We start from the raw sequence: 17,099 nt of genomic DNA, 5'->3' as shown, positions 1-17,099 counted from the left end.
TTAAACAGATCAGACTTATAACTTTTAGACTGAAATAGTACAATTATTTTAGTTTACAATATATTTGATGGCAAACATCCACACAAATCTAGTGTTTTCTATATAATCACTATACAAATTTAACACAGGTACCTTTTTATATTATCCATATTTTATTTTATGTATTTTATGTTCATGTTTTCTTGTTATAGTATTATTGAAAGTCTATGTCCAAGTGCTTTCCCTTGTTCAACAAAGTCCATCCAAGCCCAGTGTATCTCAAATATATATTGTAAAGCTGCTGCTAACACCGGTCTTAATCATGTTTTCTAGTCAGCACAATTCCCATGTGTATCTCTGCTCTGTTTGCTGCGCTCTGCCTCCCCCTTTTGTCCACTCATGTCCTCTAAATAATGCAACAGCCCCAGTGCTCTGACAGACCAGCAGCACAAGCCAAAACAAAGCCCCCGTCCTGCTTCAGTGAGACACATGATCCGGCAGCTGGCCTCGTGCCCACCTCCTCGGATCTGCCCCCCTCATCCAACACTGTAGTCCATCCCAGTTAGCCATTCACTTATACAGAGACTACTGCAGCAACATCACAACAGCATGGCTGTCAATGATGAGACAGGAGCAGGTTTACAGAAGAGACATTTATCCATGGATTAAAATAGATAACCCTGTGTCCTGACATTTATTGCACTGACCTTTTGTAATTATGCCTCATTTTTACACTAGTCTCTTGCTATTTTTGCTACTTATTTAGAATTTACTATTACTTACCATTTATATTTTGTGACTGTGATGTGTGAGCTACTCTGTCCAAATAATTTCCCTTTTGGGTCAATAAAGTTTGTCTAAGTCTAAGGGTTTTGGAGCAATGGAAAAGTAGTACTGTTGCCATTAATTAATTAACAATTCAAAACCTAAATATGATTATCTTTTGAATGGTGAAAATAGCTCAAAATATCACTAATAAACAAGACACGAAAAACTATTAAATGTGTTTTGTAGTGAAATGGGTCACTTGAATTTCCATTAAGGCATCTTAAGATATCAGGTTATAACAACAAATCAGCACTAATTTGTTAACAACTATATAATTCAAGTAATTTGTGGCTTCATGTTTACATTTTAGGGTTAGTGGTTAGTATATTTACTTTCAGAATCAAATAAGACTAAAATTGTATGCTATAAACATGCATCAACACTTATTTTAGACTAATATTCATATAGGAATATATTTTCATCCATTTCAAGAAACTGATCAGATCGTCTTATATTCACTGTTTTGTTGTTACGACAACTTGCAGTCTATTTTGAGGTATTTTAAGGTATTTTTGCTTGTATTTTTCATTCAGCCACAAGGGGTCATAAGCCAGTTACCCAGTAAATTGTGCTCATTCCAGGCCTGGATAAACAAGGGCAGTGGCAGGGGGTCCATTTTGGTTTTAATCAAAAAAGTGTCAGAAAAAAGTAGGAAGTACCTTATCTGTATCTGTTTTCAATTTAGTCATCTTATTAAATAAACATTAGGATGAATAATTGAATAGTAAATATTGGCTGTAGACCCACAGGGGAAAAGCAGATCAAACAACTGTAGTTAGGTGATGATAACAGTGTAGACCAATAAGGCGCTTCAGTTACCTTTAGGCTCAGCTCTGCTACACATTAGTGTTATGTGTGTGGGTGTGAACAGTGCTTCAAAGAGGATCCCCCAGCTCACAGCAGGAGCTCACCACACCACAGTTTGAGGTCTGTTGCTGGGTGCTCCTGACACCCCTGACATTTACTAATAATAGTGCTGCTAGTTCACGTTCTGTTAGAGTCGGTGCAGCCACAGGAGCCCATTAGCCAGCAACAGTTGCTGCTTTGTCAGGCAAAAGAAGAGAGGAAACCAGGAGAGGGTCGAGGCAGCTGGGGAAGAGTTTGACAGTGACGCCGACGCAGTGGTTTAGTCTGGCTGTGGGACAACTGGACAGCAGCTGAGGAGCAGGTGGGGCGGGGGATCCCCAAACATAACACGGCAGTATACTCACACTGTCCATAAAGCTTTCAATCCTATGGAAATGTACATCTAAACCAGCTCCTATCCTCCCTAGTGTAAGTGATACACTTAATGTTCAACACTTGTGAAGTACTAAATATAGCTAATAAAACTGTAACATTTATAGGGGGATGAATAAATAGGATAATAAAGTCTTTATGCGGAACCGTTAAGAGCAGTCTTTATAATGTTGCATTGTTTAGATGAGTCTTGTCCCACTAATTGTCAGTGGTATAGTTTTATACAACAGTGGCCAGTAAATGTTATGTATTATGCAATTAAACCAAAGTAAGTATAAGAAGAATACTTCATTTCATATTTTAAAATGTCATCATGTTAATGATAAAAAAGTGTTGTCCAAAGCATTTAATGAAAATGTATGAACGACTGTGACCTCTGACCTCTTTAAAGTTGTCAAAAGCTGAGAGGATGATGTCATGTCCTCCTCTCACCAGACAGACAGCCGCCAGCAGCTCCAGCACCAGGGCTTTGGTTCTGAGGGGACATTTATAATGTAAAGACACACACCAGAGTTAATGTAAATCTCTCATCAGTACATGTACATGTGTGTTATTATTGTGTGTTTGGTGTTTACCAGTACAGTTACTGTCGCCCTCTCATCAGTACATGTATGTTATAAGTCATGTGATTGATGCTTACCGGGGGTTCTTGTTGTTGAGGCTCAGGGTGATCTCATTGACACAGCGGGGGTGAGTCATCACCAGGTTAAAGCCCGACTGACAAAACAAAAGTCATTTAGTGCTGTCAGTCACACGAGCGTGATCCAGAGAGAGTGAAAGAGAGAAAGAGCTCAAGTGAAAAGGCAAGAGCGAGCTACAGACCACAGGGTAATCTAGCACTAGTGTCAAGTTACCTAATGGACACAGTAATCAGTATTATACGAGAATTATCCTTGTCTGTGTGTAAATATACTCGATTATAGTTTTATGAAGGTGTAAAAACAAGGATTACGCTTGATAATGATAATCAGAAAGCTCATGAAATCAAGAACCAGAGCTAAAATATTTCTGTTTGTGATTCTAAAATATAATAATTGCATAGTGTGATACATTCACAATCTAAAATGAGCTCAAACATTTATCTGTTTAAACTTTTACTATGTCTGATTCATCCCTTTCACCTTAGCTTAAGTAATTCTAGGCATAATACAGTAACATTCTCCTGGGAGCGTGTGGGCGCAGGTGCAGTACCTGGTAGTTCATGATGGCGCGTAAACACATGATGCACAGGTGCGTGTCGTCCTTCTGGCTCACCACACGGGACGTCCTCAGGGCTTTCCTGTTTGGAGTTCAATCTGACAGTGAGAAACGCTGCTCTTATACACAAGCCTGCCAATACCACACTGCTACTCTAATACACCTATAACCAGAGGTGGGGAGTACTCAGTTACATTCACTCAGTTTTTTTTTTACTTTTTATAGAACTGCACATCTCTGAATAGTTTTGGGACTGTATACTTTTACTTCTACTTGAGTAATATTTAACCTGAAGTAACAGTACTCTTACTTAAGTAAAAGTTATTGTTACTCTTGTCACTGTGAGAAAGTCTACAAGTGACTTAGCTTTATGTTGACAGTTCAGATAATGAATACCATATAATGCAATATTGCTTTGTTCTTCACATTATAAATCTGATGTTGTCCCCAGACAGTTACTCTTACTTCCTCGAGTAGTCTCCCAGATACTTTTTGTTACTCTTACTTGAATAATTTCTCGAACCACTACTTTGTAATTCTACACTCTGCCCACTTCTACCTATTTGTACTGCATTCTGTACAATTAGACACTCCAACATATTTTCATCAAACTGACCCACTCACATCAATTCACATAAAAATTTACATAATTAAATAATTAAATAATGTAACTTTTTTTTTCATTATAATAGGTCAAGCGGCCTTAAACTTATCCAAGTTATTTTATTGTTAGTCACAGATATTATATGTTGAAATGATTCCCACATTTATACAAACTATTTAACTCAACAGAATTGGTTTTGTTTGGTTTGTTGTCTTGTGTTGTACCATGTTACTTCAAAAAGTCAGACACTCCCTACAGCACAGGTATGTCTGCCGGTCTCCCCAAAGACATTTTTCACATTCACACAAGAGCCACATAACTGAAAATCCACACAGGACATATCATTTTGACAGGAATTATCTGTTTTAAATGCCCTGTCCTGGTACCTTAGCCCGTGTGTTTACTTCTTTTGGCTACATTCACAGACAGACATATATATGGTATTTTCAGACATATTTTTTAAAGAACTGTAGAAATCATTTTGCTCTATACACGGTTTGACAGCTGCAGTACGGCTGTCAACATACATCAAAACTGTCAAACAGAGACAGTATAGGGAATTATGTGATCTGAATGTAAAAAATGCCTGCCATATTTTTCTATGACAGCACAGTGTTGTGTCTAAGAAGTCACTGATGATGGGGTAGGAAAATTATTTGTTCTCACCATCATTGTTTTTTTTTAAATAAAGTATAATCTAAATGTCAAGGCTGCAGAACTACATTGTTCTATGACACTTGCTCCCATACACATATATTGTAAAAGTATTATTTGAGTTCAAAATTAAGACTGCATCAAATTATAAGACATTTTATTGTCCGAGAAACAGGAAAACCATTGTTAGCATGCTAGTTGTTGTAGCAAAACTCTTCACTGGCCTCTGAATAATAAAAATTACAATGTTCAGACTGCGTAAGGTAAGTGAGGGATAACTCTGGAGTAATGAAAACCATTTAAAGTTTTGTTTTTGACGGTTTTTAAGACCATAAAAATCAGATACTGCAGATTTAACTTATCTTTTTTACCTTTTTTTTATTCTTATGTCCTTGTTCACTGTCTTTTTTATCAGTTGTGAGGTTGTTTGCATTGCTTGTTAGTTATTACTGTTTGTGAAACGATTACCCGTCAAAGATCTAATAAAGAGTTGAACTGTGACTGGTTCTCACCTGACAGTAAAGGCTTTGGTGGGCTTGGAGGCACTGTGAGAGGGAGAGTTGGTGGCACTTTTGCTCAGATCTTCCACTGACTTCTCCGCTGCAACCGCACTATTGTCTGGTGTATCTAAATCATTTCTAGAATCAGAGTTAAAAACTGTTATGTGCCTGAAAGATTAAATAGAATAGTTTTGTTTCGATTTTAAATGACAGTATGAATGAAAAGACATTTACATAGCAGCACTGTGGGCATAAGACAGATAGTCCACCAGCACATCCAAACCCTGGTTCTCCTCATTCAGAAACTCCTGAGCCCAACTGAAAACAGAAACAAAAAGATAATTAATGTTTAGATACAAGATTTCAACATTTTGCTATGAAATATCTAAAAGGTTTAACATGGGCACTTTTGTTAGTGACAAAAACAAAAACCTGCATGTTAACATTTTTCATTTCAGCTGCCCCCAATTTGTATTAAATATTATTTGTCTATTTGTAGTTATTTAATCTGAAACCCAGCCATGTAATACTTAAATGGACATTAACATACCCAATGTGGTTTGTCCTTAGAGAGATCTCCAGCTCTCTCAGAACCTGGGTGGACTCTGCAACACGACGTTTAAACTACAAGAAAAGACATATTTTTGAGATAATTCCTACTCCTAAAACAGTAGCATGGTCCATTTTTAAACACCAGTCAAGCATAACTAAATGTCTAATATCTGTCTTAAATTCCCCTGCAATTTGAGCTACAGCAGCTCATCCTTTAGATAAACCATATGGGCCGGTCCCATATGCACCACCTGTTCACTCGGGCTGATGCTCTGATCCGGTTGTTTAGCTGTTAGCTGTCATTGTCAAACTTGCTTCTTTTCTTTAAAGGGCCCATATTATCTAGTGTTGTTATTTTGTTGTTTCCTCATCAAAAACATACCTGGAGTTGTGTTTTGTTTCATTCACACACATCTAACAAACAAACCATGCATATTTAAGATGGAGTTCTCCATTACTGTAGAATCGAAAACACTATTTATATTTATTTAACAAATTATTAATTTGTTTAATTTATGTATGCACTTTTCTTTATTACAAAATTTTGTATTTGAGGTCATCCTGATCTCCTCTCCCCTCCTGCAATCAGGTTTATCTGCCACCTGTAGCAGCAGAGCAGGGAAGGCAGTGCCAGCTCCCAGAGAGGAGGAGACATACTATTTTGTGAACACTAAATTGCTATTGAAAGTCAACCACGAAAAATATTATATTTTTTGTTCTTTAACATAAATTGATAAAGGCAATTTCTGGATCTTTGCGAGTGCTTATTTTTTTATTATGTGCATTAAAAACCTCCTCAAGCAAAAAGGGCACAACAATTCTGTTCCACCTTGTGATATCATGTGGTAATACAGTAAGTGCCCCACTGTGTTTTTAAACTTAATACACCTTCACTAGAATCAGCTATAAACTCTAAACTACTACTACATGACATTATAAGGAGGAACAGAGCATTTTGAGCTTTAAATATGTAGTCAGATTAATAATAAAGGATTACGCAAGCATGTATGAATGAAACAAAACACAACTCTGGGTATGATTTTGATTAAATAACACATTTCTAGCATTGCTTAAAGCTCACAAGAGTCATTTTTGCATAATATATTATCCATTTGCCCCCTTCACAACTTACATTTTAAAGAAATAAACCATGGCATGTAGCTTGATTTTTAGCAAAATACTTCATCTGATTATATGGGTCATAGTATAGTCTAGTTATAGTATTATGTAGTGTATTTTCTTGTACCTTGCGACTGACCCCTCCATGGTCCAGATAACTCCTGAGTTTGTCCAAATATGTGGATGGAGGATTCTTGACTTGCACTCTCTCCTGTAGAGAATTACACACGAAGATAGCTATCATTCATGTGTATTACAGAGTGAATGGTGTGGATTTGTGGGTTGACTGCATAGCATGTGTGCAAACATAACAGATAATAGTTGCATGCAGACACACAATGACTACATCAAAGCATTGTGCATCTTTTGTCCATTAAGTAAAATGACGAAAACACAGCCACAATGACCAGTCTGCATTGATGAAACATGAAGTCATAGGCCTCACTCCTGTTGCTACGGTGTACATTATTTATCATAGCTTAGGGATATGTGCCTCACCATACCAAATTAAGGTTGGGAAATCAACCACAAACCAGAAAAAAGGAAAAACTGCAACATCATTTGGATTTGGAAGGCCACAAAATATCTCACACAGGTTATCTAAAATGTTAACTGTTCAAATACCAACAATTAAAAAAACTAAAGTGCTTGCTACTATTGATGACATAATGGTGGGTTGATGTCATAAAACCAGAAAGTATTGTGAAAATTGTAATTACATGAACATGCTTTACACAGTATGTACAAATTAGCATATAGTTTGAATATACATAGCAGAGGTGGGACCAAGTCGATGTTTTGCAAGTCTCAAGTAAGCCTCAAGTCTTTGACCTCAAGTCCGAGTCAAGTCCCAAGTCAAATACAGGCTAGTCCAAGTCAAGTCTCGAATCACTGGCCCATAAGTCCAAGTCAAGTCCAAGTCGTCTGCTTTGAGCTTCAAGTCATTTCAAGTCTTTAAACCAAAGTACCAAATATAGCTTAGATTTTTGCAGTTGATATGAATTTTAAACTAAACTGTAGTATATTTATATATGAGTATTTATAGAGTATATAAGAGTTGTAGAAATGCAAATATTTCCCTTTAAAATGTCTTGACAAGGTCTTAAGAGTGAATTATTACAGTCAGAATAGAAAGAATTCCGATTTTAAAAGTGCTTCTCAAGTCACAGGCCTCAAGTCTGAGTCAAGTCCCAAATCACTGACCTTCAAGTCCAAGTCGAGTTCTAAGTCTTAGTCCATTTTATCAAGTCAAGTCTCAAATCTTAAAAATAGTGACTCAAGTCTAACTCGAGTCCAAGTCACGACTTGTAAGTCCCACCTCTGATACATAGTATTTGGGAAGAATCTTACATGGTCACAGATCAGGTCCCACTTCTTCTCATTGTCGTACTGGTCCAGGATCTTTATCTTGTCTGGAGGAAGATTCATAGTACTCTGCAAAAAATATAGAAACAATCACTGTATTTTCAAATATATACAGTAACACAGTATGCAACCAGGGCTGTGTGCTTATACCAAAAGTGATAATTAAACCCACGCGTGCCTATAGTACATGAAGCCACATTATTTATATAGTGATTATCCCCTCTATTGTCCTTGATGCATAAACATTCCTTGTCAGCTTGACTCACTGCTGTGTTACTGTAGCACAGCTTCATTAGTACATATATGTAGAGCAGCTCATTTGGATCCATTGCTGCTATGGCTACCCACAATTCACGTGTATGATGTAGAGGAGGTTGTAAAAATACTCAGACACGAATTGACCATCAAAAATCGAAAATACATACTCAATGGAATAAGTATCACTACAGACAAAACCTGAACAAGAACTTATGACTGACAAAAAGGGTATTTTAGTTATCATTGTGGTATCAGAATAGTCAGAATGTGAGTTTAAAATGTTGCTATTGTGACCATACTATAAAGGAGTGACATCAGTCTTGTATTTTACTAGCCTGATAACTTTTTACTTATATTCCTTCAAAACTAGGCCACAGTGCACTTTGTTTCATTAATGTAACCAGTGACCCTTATCACTGAAGTCAGTTTTTCTGCCTGCTCAGTCGGATGTGGTCCAAGAGGAGTTTGTTGATGACAGCAAACCGCACTCCACAAGAAAACTCCCCTTTCTCCAGTGTGTCCTTGGAAACTTTTAATAAGCACTGTCACGCTTTCACACCCACCAGGAAATTCAAAGGTGCACTGCATAGCTTTTCGGGTTGAGTGTCCGCGGAGATGCTACTGCTTTGCCTCTAATGTTTCACAGTATGGTATTAAACTTATATAAGATGCATTTATTCAATTAAGGGTGTTTTTATTGCTCAAAAATATATAAAACCGGTGAATTGCGTGCGTGGCGTCTCCTGTTTTCCCTGTGGAGATTCCAAAGTTTAATGCCATAGTTTGAAACACTATAGGCAAAGCAACAGCATCTCCATGCACCTTTAAACAAGGGCTGTGCAAAAATATCAAAATATCAATATATTGTTTCAGTTTTGTTGCTTGTTTAGTGGAAGGAAACTTTTTTATGCGACACATTTGACATTTTCACAGTTTTGATGATTAAAATGTTTGTGTTTCATATTCACTTTACACAAGAAGTGGTTTAACAAAGACTTTTGGTGTCACAGCCATGATTTAGCCTTTGTTTTTTATTGATCCGTATCAAATCGATTTGAAATATATCGTATCGAATCGAAAGCTCATTGTAGGGTATCATGGCCTATGCATCGAGGTATGTATCATATCAGCAATTTTTTTATGATACCCAGCCCTACTTTAAACATCGTGCCCTATGTACAGAGGTGTAGAATAGCCAAATAGAGTAAAAAGTATTAGGAAAAATTACTTCTAAAGTATCACTGCTTGAATATTTGTAAGAGTAAAGTCTGATTTGTAATTGGAAGGACAAAAATTTAATAAAGCAAAAATCTGCTACAGACTTCACAATTGGAAAACTAAATCATAACTGAATGAGCAGTGTCAGAAACAAATTTTCAAATCATTTATTATTGTCACCATAAAGTCACTTACATTGGCTTACATTATATTACAAGTAAGAGTATGGTGTCTCAAAACTACAATTTTTCCTGCCTCAGTCAGTGGTTATTCATAATAATATACTAGACCTAACCAACACAAAATGCATAAACATATTCAAATTGGGCACATTGTTGTTTACCTACATTCTTTTTAGTACTTTCAGCCTTTCCTCCTACATTGTACTGAACCTTTGTTTTTAAATACATTACAAGGTCAATGTGAACAGTGAGTACTCCAAACAGCAGATTATTTATAAACGGTAACTTAGAGATACTTGAAGTCAAAGAAATATCCAAATGTAACCTTGGGGGCCTAACATAAGACAAAAATACATGTTAAAAGTGCACTGGTGACAGGGGAAACAGAGCCACAGCAGAGAGCAGGAGATCAATAGTGTTGCTGGACTGAATGTGGATCTGATAAATCAGGCTTGATGAATGTAGCTGGTCGCTCAATACACTGCAGTTGGATTCAGTCTACTGCGTCAGATATGGCCATATGTTATTTAGCATTTCGGAAAGATAAGAGTTGTAAAATTGTGGGGGATTTATGAATTATTTACTTATATGTCTTTGGTTCAATAGACATGAGATCTTCTATGAGATGCTGGGGTAGGACTAGGCAAATGGATCAAGATTTTTTTCCTCAGTGATTATGATTTTTTCAGTATAGATTTTCTGAACATATACAACATACAAAATTTTTATTATGGCAAATCATGGTCTGAACTCTGCTGCAAACATGCATTTATTGACATAGGATTGGCTCTAGACTCTTAATTAAAAAGGGCTACGCTGATCATTGATTAGTAATGACAAATCTCATTCTTGAATCAGTGTCTTGTGTGTCTTGGGAGAGTGAAGTCTGCTTGGATTCAGACCCCAGCAAAAAAATCAAATGTTCATTGTGTGGCTTCATACGGGCACACATTGGAAGCCTACATTTTTATTGTAAGCAGCGGTGGAATGTAACAAAGTAAAAGTAGTAAGTAAAAATACTGTAATTAAATATAGGTATCTGTAGTGGATACTCTTTAGTTTTACTTCACTACATTTGCGAGCAAGTATCTGTACTTTCTACTCCACTACATTTTTGAACTGGACTGAAAAATAAAAGTACTTTTTATTATTGTTTGAGACCTGCTGAAAAGGCTAAGGGGTTTGACAAGTCCGTAGTTTGAGCAAACAAAATATACAAATAAAAACAAAAAACCTTTTTATGTGAATATTTTTTGCTCCTGTATCTGTAGAAAATGTAATATATGCCTTTCACCACTGATTTTAAGAACAGCAGTTATTCCATTCGACTGCATATAAACTAAAAAAATACCATTTGTTCCACTGAGACGAGTAAAGATTGATTACAGTGCACAGTAAAGTGGAGGCATTTTGTACAACTAAATGATGCATGACTTCTGTGAATCTGTAGACGGGTTGACATTTGCAGGAAACAGATCAATAATATTATTTGAACTCAGTTGGTTGTGTAGAAAATATACATTCACACATGTCTGAGTAATCATTTACTATTAGTCTGTATACATCTTCAAAGCTCAAAATGCTCTGTTCCACCTTGTAATGTCATGAACCACTCAGTAGAGATTGGCAATTACATGGCTGAAATTGATTCTAGTGAAAATATATTAATAAATATATTATTGCATGACATCACACGGTGGAACAGAGTATCTTCAGTTTGAGAGAAGTCAAGCCTAAATATGCAGGGTTTGTGTGTTAAACATGTGTGAATGAAACACAACATAACACAACTCCAGGTATGTTTGTGATGAAGAAACAGCATTATAACACTAATCAGAAAATAGTGTAATATTAGTGATGTAAAATATCCAAATCTCATGATACGATATTATCACAATAAGCATCTCACAATATGATATTTATTGTGATATTCTGAAGAGGCACTTTTTTGCTTTTAAAATACCTTGACAAGATTTTGGTGTGAATTATTACCATCATAATCTCAAGAATTCAAGTAAAAAACATATCACTTCATGTTGTCTGCACTGAAAATGAATCATTGGATATGTAGTTCCCTATGTCTATAAAGTGTTGCTACTATAAAACCATGCATTTAAGCAAAGAAAGAAAGTAATTCGATATATTGTAACAGTCCAAGATATTACTGTGAGACTTTTGACAATATGATATCACGATATTTCGGTTATTGTTACGTCCTTATGTAATATGGGCCCTTTATTTGCTTTATTTTTATTGTGTCAGTGCCATAAAGTAGTTTAAATATTACTTTTAAAATGTGTTATCAAGTTGTAAATTAATATGCTGTTATAATGTTTAAGTTCATCTCTTCTTAGCTCTATTTCTGTGTCTATTGGAGACACATTTACAAGTCCACCCACTGCTGCTCTCCCTGTTGAGAAATATGCAAAGTGTTATGTAAAACAGTGATGAAACCCAGCCTGCTGCTTTGAGCCTGGGAGCGCTCTTATTAGCTTGTGACATGGGAGCACAAAGTTGTAATTGTATTAAAAAACCCACTCACTACTTTTACCTGTCTGTATCATTAAAGGTGCACTAAGTAGCTTTTCTGGTGGACAGTCTGTCACCTTCTTGTTTTTATGGATATGTATTTACCCTGCCTGGAATGTTCCACAGTATGACATTAAACAACTTTACTTTACTTGGTGATTCTATAACTCAAAAATACCTTGCAAAACTTCTTTGTCAAAAAGCATTTGACAGACCCCCCACCAGAAGGTTACACAGTGCACCTTTAACTCTGCAGTAGATCAGTGCAGTATCTTAGGTATTCTTCTCTTCACACCTGTTAGTATGCAGAAGGAGGACATCAGCATTTAGAGCCAAGGATTAGCTTTGCAGAGTCAGCAGAAGACTGGTCTACATTTTGTCTGTGAAATCTGTGAATCTATTATTAACCGCTGTGATAGGGAGACACCTGTTCGAGCTATAAGGACTGAAAAGTGATGAGGTAATGCTTATTGTCACCAAAAGCACAGGGCAAAGGCATAACAAGGAAAACAATGTGGAAATCATATGCAAATTCGGCATGTAAAATACTGTGCTTTTTGCCTTTAGTCATGGCAGGGATAAATAAAGGGCAGCTGCAGTTACAGTACTAGAAACTTATATTTTATTTTATTGTTTATTGTTTCTTTATTAGAACGGACTGCTAATAAAAACCCATTCAATCAAACACTTACTGCGATATTTTGAAGAGGCTAATATAATTGTAGATGAAACTCTTTTTTGCTTTTAAAATACCTTAAGAGATTAAGATTTTGGAGTGAATAATTTCATAATTATTCATAATCCCAAGAATTCAAGTAAAAAACATATATCTTCATGTTGTCTGCACTGAAATGAATCATGGGATATGTAGTTTAAAATGTTCATAAGCTGTTCTAGTAATTCACTATATTGTGACAGTCCACGAGACTTTTAACGATACGGTATCACAATATTTCGGTTACTCTGACATCCCTAAAATTATTACTACGATATGGCATTTTCTACTACTTCTACCTGAGTATAGTATTTTGTTTGTGTAGTGATAGTACCTGGATAGCCTACTACCTATACTATGCAGCAGTTATTACAAATGAATATGTTGTCATCTAGTTATAGTTTAAGATCCCATATTAGTCTATTTTCGGATCTGTTTCCTCATTAAAAACATAACTGAAGTTGTGTTTTGTTTCCTTCAACACACAAACCCTGCATATTTAAACTGTGTTCTTCTCTTAAACAGAAAATAGTTCACCTTGTTCCACCTTATGATGTCATGTGGTAATACAGGAAGTGCTCACTGTGTTTTTAAACTCCATACACCTTCACTAAAATCATGCAAATAATTTCACCCCTGGAATTGCCAATCTCTCCTGAACAAAAAGTAGTTGTTAAAGTGAAAACAACCTCTGCATGACAAGGTGGAACAGAACATTTTGAGTTTTGGTGATGTAGACAGACTAATAATAAAAGGTTACTAAACTATGTGTCAATGAAAAAAAAAAAACACAAGTCAAGGTTTGTTTTTGAGGCGGTAACAACATTCTAACATGGCTTAAAGCTCACAAGAATTACTTTTGCAAAATATAGGACTGTATTTCCAATGCCACTTAAAAGTATTTGCAGTAAACTGTTGGTGTGTTCTTGATAAAGGGTGCTATCTCCTATCTACAAATCAAAAAGAGTTACAGAAATGGTATAAAAATGTCGTCAGGATGCCATGTTGCTGTTTGTCCGCATGTATGAGGAAGTCTTAAAACAAAAACACAAGCTATGAAGATATGTCTATATGAAGATTTATAAAATTAGGGATTAGGGAATATGAATCATCTCTGCTAAAGTGCGTTTGGTAGCGATTTGTCCCTTTACAAACATTTACCCAAAATTAGGAAGAATTTAACTACTGAAGTCTTTTTGTACTTTTTTTTTAATAGTTCAATTATTTGTTCATAATTTGAGTTTAATTTCTTAGCAGGCCCTATGTAAGTTTTGTCTTTCAGTCTTCTGTGATGTGTTATTCAGGTCACATAAATTGATTTTGCAGACTTGCCCTTTTTCCTTGTAAGTCAGATGCCTATCCTGATACAACCTTAACTTTGTAGACACACTACCTCTTCATCATAATCAGCATCAACCACACCCTTATAGAAGTTTTTCTCCTCCGTTTGGTTAGTCCTAATAGTTTTTATAAGCAGTGGTGTTTTCCTGTAGAGTTTAGCCCTAGGTTAGACCTGGTACAGACCTGGTTGATCCGGTGCTGCCTAAATGTAACCAAATATTGTGGAATATTTTGAATAAGGATGTACCAATTCAGCTTTGTCTGTTCAGATACCGATGTTGATACTTCCTTTAAACAGTTTCTCGTAAAAAATTATTAAAGTACAAGGACCTAATGGATTGCCCTTGTCCTCTGGAGGGGAAGATGCCAGAGTCTAAACTCAGCTTGTTGACAGTATGTTTGTGGCCTGTTGCTCTCTGTCACATATTATTATCATAAACGATAAGAAGGAATGCAGTTAATCACAGAGCAAGTTGCCTGGCCACATATCCAAAATATCTCTCTGGAAAATCGCCCCTAAACATGTTCAAATATTCCTTTGTTGATTTTCTTGGTGTCATCCAACTGGCATGTGTTCAGTCTGTCATGCTCACTCGCAAAACAAAAGACAAACCAAAAAGCACAATGCACACTAAATGAAATTAGCGAAGGAATGTTGGTAACGAGTGACCAGCTCTACAGACAACAAATCAATGCTTGTGGCAGATGTGGAAAGTAATTAGTTCAAGTATTATTTATTGCAAGGCTACATTATTTTTTAGTGGTGAAATTAATTAGTGATAATAATAACACTGCTATATCAGTCCTAATACTTGAAGAAGACCATAATACTTAGTGGTGTAGGAGAAACAAAAGTCAGTATTGCAAGTAGCAGCAGTAGTAATGTAGTAGTAGTAGCAGTCTTTACAGTGTCTACTTGGGTGCTATTTTTTATTTACATATTTGTAGTAGTAATCACAAAGGGTTACAGATATAGTATTGTAAAAATGTAGTCAGGATGCTATGTTGTCCACACAGTACAAGGAAATCTTAAAGCAAAACCCAAAGATGTCTCTATGAAGGAGCAACAAGTGTGATTATTGCAAATAGGTGTAGTAGTAGTGATAATAATAGTAGTAATAGTAGCGGTAGTAATAGTAGGTAGGTAATAGTAGGTAGTAATATTAGGTAGTTGTTTAAATTATGATAAGAGTTGTGGCAGTAGTCATAGTTCCATGACAAAACTTTCAAATGAAGCTTAATTTCTTTAACCTTTGTTAAGATCATTTCCCTATCCGACTATTCAAATACAGTCTGTATACAGCCTGCCATTCAAATGTATTGTTAGGCAATTCAAATAAGCTGGGATGTGGCAACTATACTGCATGATTTTAGTTTTAGCGTTTCCTTCCTGTTCTACACTATGGCATTTCATTGAACTATCTCCATGGAGACAAGCAGGTCACATCACCAGACCAAGTTACAGGTCAGATCTGTGGAGAAGTGGACCTGCTCACAGAAATAATGCATGTTTTAGCAGTCATTTTGGGAAATGAAAACACCTGTAATTAAATTTAATGCCATACTGTTTAATGTGATACTGCGAACATCCCAGGCAAAACAATAGGGAGACAAGTAGATGGCGGACTCTCCACCAAAAAACTTACACAGTGCATGTTTAATGTTAAAAAAAAGTAGGCTACACTTCACAATTACATTTACTGCTTGTCTTCATCTCCTAAGCTTGGGCAATGGGCTAAACAGTGCACAAAGCTGACTTATTGTAGCTATAAATCCTGTTGGGAGTAAAGTAGCATTAACTCCAGTCTCTAGCATAAAGACTTTTTTGTATCTTTCACAGTGGCATTGTGTACCTGGCACGCAGATAAGCCTAACGACATACTCCACATTCTTTGTAACTTTATATTGTTATTTCAACTGCTCCTTCAAAGAGCAACATGCGTGCCCTGGCTCCTGAACTTACCAGAAGTGCATTGAAGCGCTCCTCCAGCTCCTCTTCAGGTGGCATGGGAAGTTTGGCCCCTGCAGCCGGCTTGTGGGGCCCTGTAGACCCCGGTGTACCATCTCTGCCTGGCTGGATGTCCAAGCTTCCAGGTGTATTCCCCATGATTACAACTCACTTTAAAATATATATTCAGAAAACTTAAAACTTCAAGTTTTTAGTAAATTGTGGCACTGGCCCGTGACGCACGATCCCTCCTGATAAGTCCATTTTGGGTTGTCAGTCAAGAAGACTATATCGTTACATGTTATGAAATCCTAGAAGGAATAGAAAGGGGTGGTCAACTCCACTGAGGCAAGTGACAAGCAGAATGACAGCTGAATGAGTGAAAGAGAAAACGGGGGAGGGGACCGGCTTTAGACGCTGCCACACGAGATGACAGCCAAAAATTGACACAGTAAACGATAAAAAGGAGGGGAAAGAAACAAAGTCTAGTCAAAAACGCAGTGCTGGGATGTAAACAGACTTAGTTAGGCTAGCAAGTAGTGGTGAAAACTCCTCCTTCTGAATGCTGTTGCTGGTGCTTGGTTTTTTTGATTTCCATATCCAAAAAAAATATATATATACATTAAAAAAAAAAGAGTGATGAGAGAGCACAGCAGAAAGGTAAAAAGAAGAGGGGATCCAGAAGGCAGCAACTCCTGTCCGTCTATCCGAAACAGGGACAGACGCAGAGAAGGCGCACACAGCAGTGCCATAGAGCTCCGCGCAGAGAGGGGACGCATCTGGGTCCTAGTGCCGTCAGGTTAAGGGCACATGGGCTTGTTTTGTTTTAGGGAGAATTTTAAGGGTTAAATAAATACTGTAGCAATCTATG

The 17,099-nt window shown here is 36.6% G+C and overlaps 1 protein-coding gene across 1 annotated transcript in view; it reads right to left on the bottom strand.

Moving 5' to 3' along the window:
• fmnl1b (formin-like 1b) overlaps positions 1-16,888 on the bottom strand; it is a 33,996-nt gene extending 17,108 nt beyond the window's left edge. The window contains exons 1-9 of the mRNA XM_055150572.1: positions 16,244-16,888; positions 8,023-8,106; positions 6,800-6,883; positions 5,552-5,625; positions 5,236-5,319; positions 5,014-5,139; positions 3,238-3,325; positions 2,687-2,763; positions 2,428-2,521 (exon numbers count right to left, since the gene is read on the bottom strand). Of these exons, the coding sequence (XP_055006547.1) occupies positions 2,428-2,521; positions 2,687-2,763; positions 3,238-3,325; positions 5,014-5,139; positions 5,236-5,319; positions 5,552-5,625; positions 6,800-6,883; positions 8,023-8,106; positions 16,244-16,387 (855 nt within the window). The 5' untranslated portion in view covers positions 16,388-16,888. The remainder of the gene's footprint in view (positions 1-2,427; positions 2,522-2,686; positions 2,764-3,237; positions 3,326-5,013; positions 5,140-5,235; positions 5,320-5,551; positions 5,626-6,799; positions 6,884-8,022; positions 8,107-16,243) is intronic.
• Between the last annotated feature and the right edge of the window lie 211 nt (positions 16,889-17,099).

The sequence above is a fragment of the Boleophthalmus pectinirostris genome, unplaced genomic scaffold (assembly GCF_026225935.1).
Source record: "Boleophthalmus pectinirostris isolate CB_2022bp ecotype Guang Dong unplaced genomic scaffold, ASM2622593v1 HiC_scaffold_14, whole genome shotgun sequence".
Taxonomy (NCBI): Eukaryota; Metazoa; Chordata; class Actinopteri; order Gobiiformes; family Gobiidae; genus Boleophthalmus; species Boleophthalmus pectinirostris.
This window is presented reverse-complemented; position numbering and strand designations above follow the sequence as displayed.